This window comes from Electrophorus electricus, chromosome 3, assembly GCF_041902795.1.
Source record: "Electrophorus electricus isolate QZ-2024a chromosome 3, ASM4190279v1, whole genome shotgun sequence".
Lineage (NCBI taxonomy): Eukaryota > Metazoa > Chordata > Actinopteri > Gymnotiformes > Gymnotidae > Electrophorus > Electrophorus electricus.
This window is the reverse complement of record NC_137499.1, coordinates 38,916,991-38,924,490: the sequence shown is the minus strand read 5'-3', so window position 1 is coordinate 38,924,490 and position 7,500 is coordinate 38,916,991. Positions and strand designations below refer to the sequence as shown.

General features: G+C 49.9%; 3 protein-coding genes and 1 long non-coding RNA gene across 9 annotated transcripts in view; 2 read left to right on the top strand and 2 right to left on the bottom strand.

Annotated features, from left to right (window-relative positions):
* The window catches only part of unc119c (unc-119 lipid binding chaperone c), a 3,272-nt gene extending 2,513 nt beyond the window's left edge, over positions 1-759 (bottom strand). The window contains exon 1 of one of the 2 annotated variants that reach the window (XM_081711532.1): positions 263-759. In XM_081711532.1, the coding sequence (XP_081567658.1) occupies positions 263-518 (256 nt within the window). In that variant the 5' untranslated portion in view covers positions 519-759. The remainder of the gene's footprint in view (positions 1-262) is intronic. The other variant, XM_027015706.3, reaches the window with a different exon arrangement.
* Positions 760-1,490: 731 nt separating this feature from the next.
* si:ch73-248e21.5 (uncharacterized) lies at positions 1,491-4,107 on the top strand. 2 transcript variants are annotated; one of them, XM_027015705.3, is made up of 2 exons: positions 1,491-1,985; positions 2,214-4,107. In XM_027015705.3, exons 1-2 carry the CDS (start codon positions 1,967-1,969, stop codon positions 4,064-4,066), a joined length of 1,872 nt encoding a protein of 623 aa, XP_026871506.2. In that variant the 5' UTR covers positions 1,491-1,966; the 3' UTR covers positions 4,067-4,107. The 2 variants fall into 2 exon arrangements, with proteins under 2 accessions (XP_026871506.2, XP_026871505.2); XM_027015704.3 differs by lacking the exon at positions 1,491-1,985 and adding an exon at positions 2,024-2,086.
* Positions 4,108-4,199: 92 nt separating this feature from the next.
* On the bottom strand, positions 4,200-5,828 carry LOC118241861 (uncharacterized). Its single transcript, XR_004776381.2, has 2 exons — positions 5,714-5,828; positions 4,200-5,347 (listed from the first exon to the last, which is right to left on the bottom strand). It is a non-coding gene; the product is annotated as an uncharacterized LOC118241861 (long non-coding RNA).
* The window catches only part of si:ch73-248e21.7 (uncharacterized), a 3,815-nt gene continuing 1,665 nt past the window's right edge, over positions 5,351-7,500 (top strand). The window contains exons 1-2 of one of the 4 annotated variants that reach the window (XM_027015671.3): positions 5,351-5,506; positions 6,605-7,500. The exon at positions 6,605-7,500 is cut by the window's right edge and continues 1,665 nt beyond it. In XM_027015671.3, the coding sequence (XP_026871472.2) occupies positions 7,007-7,500 (494 nt within the window). In that variant the 5' untranslated portion in view covers positions 5,351-5,506; positions 6,605-7,006. The other 3 variants (XM_081711525.1, XM_081711524.1, XM_081711523.1) reach the window with 3 other exon arrangements.

Sequence of the window (7,500 nt, the reverse complement as noted above, 5' to 3'; positions counted from 1 at the left end):
CACACATGAAAAACACTTGCTGCTGAAATTAATTAATAATTGGATAAAAATAATAATAATAATAGTAATTTGTAAAGATATTTTCTAGTCCATAGCTGTACGCGGTAGCTGCTTGGAGGCAGTCAGCAGTTTCTAGGGCAGGACATCGCTACCCTGAGGCTTCAACTGGGACACGTTTTGTTGGGCACAGCCGTCAGGGCGCTGTGGCCCCTCCCCACACACTTGTGTTGTCGTTGTGTCGCCATGGTACAGGCCTACTCACGTTTGCTGTATCCTGGCAGTGTGAGGACGTAGTGAGGTGTCACGGGGTTGTCCGACTCCCGCTGCAACCCTGGGTCACCTTCCTCACTCCTCCTCCTCCTCCTCTCCACTGTGGCGTCGTAGAGAAGGCCATTCCACTCCTCCACGCCCTGGGCCTCGGCCTCCCTGCTGACCTCCTCCCGCTCTCCTCTACTGGAGGCCATCTCGCGCTCCTTCGCCTCATCGCTCTCTCGCTCCTTGGCTTCTTCACCGTCCATCTCTCCTGCTCCGCACCTCCGTCGCTCTGCTCTGCTCCACCCTCTGCTCCACCTTCTGTTCCTGATCTGGCTGTGTGTCTGCAGGGTGCTGCAAAGCCCCACATCTAACCTGCTTTTCCCTCTGATTAACTTTATCTCTTGTCAGACACACACACACACACACACACACACCCATGCACACACACAAGCACACTTAAGCACGCACGCACACACACACACCCATGCACATACACACATGCACACACACAAGCACACTCATGCAGGCACGCACACACACACCCACGCACATACACATACGCACACATACAAGCACACTCATGCACGCACACACACACACACCCACGCACATACACACACGCACACATACAAGCACACTCATGCACGCACACACACACACACATGCACGCACATACACACACGCACACATACAAGCACACTCATGCACGCACGCACGCACACACACACCCACGCACATACACACACGCACACACACAAGCACACTCATGCACGCACACACATACACACACCCACGCACATACACACATGCACACACACAAGCACACTCATGCAGGCACGCACACACACACACACACCCACGCACATACACACATGCACACACACAAGCACACTCATGCAGGCACGCACACACACACACACCCACGCACATACACACAGGCACACACACAAGCACACTCATGCACGCACACACACACACACACACCCACGCACAGACACACCCACACACAAACTGTCTCTGTGGCTCAAATAGATTAAGGCTATCTCTCACCACTAATCCAAGAAAATCCCCAATTATACACAGACACATTGTCTATGGCAGCACACAAGGGACAAAATAGACACAATACTGGAGGAAGAGAAGCAGAAATGAAGGGTATGAAGAACATGTACAGTACATGGGGCTAATGGGACACGTGGAGATGCAGATGTTTAAGGGCATCATGTCTCTTGGGCGTCTAAGGCCCTTCACTGCAATGTACTCTGTCTGTTATGAAAATCCTACTTCCTCATGACAGGAAGTGGCTTTATGCAGCAGTTACCAAACCACCGAACTACGTCCTGAGCTGTTCAGATAACGCTGGGTGGCTGGGCCAGGTTCTGTAGATTGGGGCTGGAACCGAAATCTGCGAAATGTCAAACCTTCAGGAAGGGCAAGAAGAGCGTCCCCAATCGAGACGGAGATCAGCCATTCGAGAAAGCGATGAGCCGATCGAGACGGCAATGAGCTGTTATGTTAGTCAACAGGATGTGTACACCTCTCTCTTGTTCCTCTGCACTACTGATGGGTGGAAAGGGGAGGAGGCCGGCATCACTTGCATGGGCCTGTCATTTCCGCCTGCTGTGGCGTAGCGGCTTTTCCAGAAAGCCTCGGCAGGCAGCGCTGCCTGCATGAAAGAGGAAATCGTGGAGAAAGAGGAAGAGAAGAAGACATGACCAGCGCAGAAAAAGGTACCGTGAGTTCACTTTCTGCCGTTTCGCTCAAATGAAAGCCAATGTCTAACAGAATTCTGGGAGGTCTGGTCTGCTGCCGCGTGGCGTGTTCTTTCTCAGTGGGTTGGCATTATTTTGAGGCTGCTAGTCAACACAGGGCGTCGGAAGGGCGTCTGCAGTGAGGTTTTATGGTTTCATTTTTGCTGTGCTTTCATATCAGCTTGTGTGTCTCTGACAACCCTCCAGTGCACATCACGAAGATGAGTGCTGTACATCCAACGGTTGGGGTCACCCAAGTTCTGACCTTCTGTGCTGTGCTACTGACCCGACACTGCATGACCAGCGCCACAGCGGAGCCAGACACGACCGCGCCGACCCGAGACCGCGCGGACAGGACGGCGACAGGGACACATGCAGCAGAGCTCTCACACGTCCCTGGGGGAGACGACGAGCCCAGAACCCGTCCCCGCAACATCGAGAGTCTCCCGCAGGTGACTGTCTCTTCTAATCTCACACTTCTGACAACGCAAAATGGCAACAGCCCAGAAACAGGAACATGGTCTGGCACATCTAGCACAGGACACCAGACTCATGGCTTCCCCAGGCAGCACATGGCTCAGACAGGACACGAGTCAGGCATTGACCACTGGGAGACCAGAACAGGAACAGAGCCGTCCACATCAAAGACGCAACAACACGTCCAGCCCTCGTCTCAGGCGAGCTGGGGTCGGACCGAAGGAACAGCGCGACCAGGAGTGAGGCTTGGTGGATTTACGGCAGGGCACAAAGATGACGGCCTGCCAACTCCAGACTGGGGTTTTGTAAAGCGGATGGCAGGGATGAAACCCTGGGAAAGCGCAGCAGTTACGGCGCGCTCAGCATCCCACGAGACAGGCGCCGTTATCCGAACCACATCCTGGAGGCCTCAGATGCAGACGAGTGTGGGAAGGGAATCCCACGATGGGATGATGGAAACGGGTGCGACCAAAGTGCCTCTGGAGAACTCCACGGAAGACTCTGGAGTGACATGGAGAATCAAAGGAAGTCACAGCCTCACAATGGAGAAACAAGATCCATTGAACACCACCCTGAGCCATGACACAGCACCAACCCAGCCGCACAAACAGTCCGCGAGCCAAGCAACTCCTGGCAATGTTACCAGCATGGATGGGAGCGCTGACCTGAGCAGTGAGGTCACGACCAGATACAATAGCACGGCGCAGGCATTAGTGAACACAGCACAACATGAGGTTCCTTTCAGTAAAGGTCTTCTACCCACAGAGAACGTGGAGGAAACGTTTACCTCCAGTACGAGCACAAACACAATTTCAGCTACATTCCCAGAAGTCCGCACTGATCGGGAAGGTGAGGGATTCACTACAGGGAGTGTCACCATGACTCCAAGAAACATGGTGCACACCGCCACAACCACAGGCCCCAGCAGGACCCAGGCGACATACATGCATGGCCGCAGTCTGAGTGTGTGGAGGACGTCTGCGGTCAACGCATCTACTGACGCAACAGAGGTGGCCAAGAACGTGTCCACTGGAGCAAACAACACCAGACTCGAGGAGAGAGAGACTGGCTTTTGGCCTGACTGTCACACTAAGGGCTGGCCATCGGAGTCTCGGCGATCGTCTAAGCTGGTCTGTTTGCTCACGCTGTGGAGCCTGGCTGTGATTGCTTCTGTCTTCCTGGGCCTCACCATATTCCTGTGCGCACGTTTGTCCGTGGTGAAGCAGAGGGCCGGGTGGAGGGGGCGAGGGAGGGGCCAGAAAAGGAACTCCACAGCCAAGGAGACGCAGAGCCTGTGGGCCGAGCCCGGCGCCTCCGCCCAGGAGAGAGTGGAATTATGGTACGCCAACGGGACCACGCTGCAGGTGGAAGTCAATGGGAGGGAGCGAGGGAGAGAGGAGAGGACGAGAAGAAAAAGTGAGAAACGGAAAGCAAGGGATAATGAGGGAGATATGTGGGCGCCGCCCAGGGTGACCATGGACGACATCACAGAGTTCTGGTACGGCAACAGAAGGGCGAGGAACACAGAGAGGCCAGCTGGACAGGGTCAACTTATGGGGATGCATCAGTACTCACAAGAGTGAGTGTGTGTGTGAGTGTGTGTGTGTGGGTGTGTGTGTGAGTGTGTGTGTGAGTGTGTGTGTGTGTGGGTGTGTGTGTGAGTGTGTGTGTGTGTGTGTGTGTGTGTGTGTGTGTGTATGGGCATCTGTTTAGATCTTTGTGGGTTATAGCAAAACATAAAATTCTTTATGTTACTTTTTTTTTTTTTTTAATGCAGATTGTATTTAAAAGAAACTTTTTCATACCTGAGAGAGACAGAAATATTTGGTGGACTGAATTTATTCCAGGCCAAACAGTTTATGTATAACTTTTTATATCTGTATAAATGTATCAGAAAATCTAGTGCTGTTGTCAGTTAGTTATTTTGGTTTGCTATAATAAATTCTATGTAAACACAAAAAATAGTGTGAATGAAAATATGTGTGACTATAAACTGCACGATTGATTTATTAATACTGAGAGACACATGAATGATCAGGCGTGCTGGCAGACAGAAGTGGATCAGGGATGTCTGTTGAACAACAGTGTGTTAAAAGAGAAAATGATTAGCAAATCTCACTAATGTTCACTAACAATTAAGAGGAACACAGTCATCCATCACAACACACGCTCTGCAGATTATCACACACAGGTGGGCTATAAAGCACACAGCAGATTACTGAGAGAGAAAGCAAACTGGTTTCACTGGTGGTGGGGGTATTACCATCACGTGCAGACAGCTGGGTGTGGACGGGTGTGGGTGTGGGCGGAGCTCCACTCCCAAGCTGCAGCCCCCGCTTGGGTGTGTGCTGCTTAGTTTGAGCATTTCCCTTTCCTCCACCAAGCTGCTTGGCCTCAACAGATATGAACTGATCTGAACTGAAATGAATTTAACTGAATTGAACTAAATTGAGCTGAAATGAACTGAATGTGGAGTCTTGTACTTCTAAATGATTTGTTGTATGTACAATTTTGACACTCAAATGTTTGGTTAAAGTACAACTGTTAAGTAAAAGTAAAAGTAAACCTCTCACAGTTATCTTACTCGACCATGTGCTGTCCTCATGTACACACACACACACACACACACACACACACACACACACGCATACTTTAGAAAACAACTATAAGCTTCTATGTTTCAAGATATCCAACTTCCCCTTTAGTTTCTCCTTTATTATTGTTTTGTTTTTTTCTCCGCGTCACACTCAGAACAGAACAGAGAGCGAGGGCCACACCAAACGCCACAGTCTGGGGCTCGTGCGTTTCTTCTGCTACCCTCCCACCTGCTGCCAGAGAGACAGTCAAACACATAGAGTGTCACACTGAAAATGAGATAGAGGGTGGGAGAGAGAGAGAGAGAGAGAGAGAGAGAGAGAGAGAGAGAGATAAAGAGGAAGCAAATAGTAAGAGGATCTAGACACTGGTTATACAGGCCTGACTCCAGCACGTGTATGTTGGACTACCAGCACACCAACATAAGGGTGAGTACTAGTTTTAAACTGGTTTCCTGACTCATTTATTGACAATGAATTTGAACCGCATGAACAAATAAACAAGGCATTGCCTTCACTACTGTGACTTCAGTGAAGTCCACGATGAGGTGAAGGGTTGAAGCATAAGATAATCTGGATGGCATAAGAGTGCATGCTCACGTCTGCTCACAAAGCGAGCAAACTGTAGAACTTTACCTGGGACGGCTGAAGCTTAACAAAGCGTGTGAACTGCTGGAGGGCATTAAACTGAAATCCAGTCACTCGCCGCACGAAAGGTAAAACGGAGTGGTTCCTCTCTCCTCCCTCACTACTTTGAAAGACAAATTCGAATGCAGAGATACAATGAAACGGCAGGAAACACTACAAGCTGAGCGTCTGATTTCATTTGGCAGTGGAAGCGGATGAGGCACAGGTTAGCCTCACACTCCGTATACCTTTCCAGCCTTTTTGAAGCTCTTTCGCTGACTGCCATCTGTTTTGACACTACGGCTGTGTGTTGCCCTATAACCGAAGTCTTTTATGAAACCTCAGTTCCTCATGCACATACTGTACCTGGACCTTCTTGTGCAATGTTTTTTGAGCAACTTGCTGATGTTTGATGATGGTTGTCCTCAATTTTTCTGTAATTGTAAGTAGAAAAGCTGTGCATTATTCAGAATACTGGGTATAAGTATAATATGGGTATGACGTAAACTGGGAAATTGTGAAACCTCTAAGTGTCTTCTTAAATGTACGGCTCAAATGTTTTGCTAAGGCAATGCTGTAAAGTAATAGTAAAAGTGTAGCTTTCACAGTTATCTCCATCCACCATGTACGGTTACACACACACAGACATGTACACATAGAGTAAAGGTAAACATTTCATTCAGCTTTTGTAAATACCCCAATAACGTTTAACTGCTTATTAATGTTGAACTGAAGTTTACAGTTTACAGTTGATCAAAAGGTTTGTACATTGTCCTTTGCACATTGAAATTAAACGTGTTATTTACACTGTGGTTCTCTTAATATTGCTTAGTGACTAATCATCTCTCCCTTCTCATTTTCCCTCTGTTTGTGTGTGTTATTTTCAATGCTTCACCACAGCTGCACTAAAAAGAAAGAGCGAGCGAGAAAGAGTGTGGGAGAAAGAGCGAGCGAGAGAGAGTGTGGGAAAAAGCGCGAGCGAGAGAGAGTGTGGGAGAAAGAGGAAGAGAAAGGCTGGGTCTTTCCGGCTTAGATTAAAGCAAGTTAACACCCCAAGAGCAGCGGCATTTGCAAGCCCCAGGGAGGAACTGTAAACCGAGCACGTGTAGAGAAATACTGATGACTCTTCGTAAGGACTGCACGTGTCTAATGGTCTGCTGAACTTCAGCAAAGAAGGCCTTGCACTCCTCCAAGTAGCGCCCGAGGTTTATCACACCTCCCTGCACGCCCCGCCAGTGCCCTGACCCCGCCCCAGCACGCTGACCGTGAGGTGTCAGCGTGAGCGCAGGCTTCTACAGGGACATGATGTGTGGCCCGCACTTTGTTCTGAGCACTCTGCTGCTCTCGCTGTTCCTGAGCACAGCTGAAACAGAGGAGTTTCGTGCTGTCAGCGAGATGCCATCGAGCAGGGGGCTTCTCATATCCCAGAGTGTTGGGGTTATGACAATCTCAGCTGGGAGGGATGTGGAGTTGCTATCCTCAGGTGAAAGCACTAGCACTAAGGAGTCAACCCTGACCTCTGCTGTCAACAGAATAACCGTCACGGGGCTCCTCGGCACAAGCACGTCTGGGCTGGGATCGGCCAAACCCATGCCAGAGGACAGCACCATGACAACAGAGGCCATTTCCATGACAACCAGTGCTGCAGAAACCACGCTGATGCTGACAGGTGCCCCAACGTATGCTGTCGTGACTTCCCAGACTTCAACAGCCGTGGTGACGGAGGCAGGGACCAACGCGAAGACGTCCAAAATGACCCATGAGCTTGCTGATTCAAAGCTGACGACTTCACCACA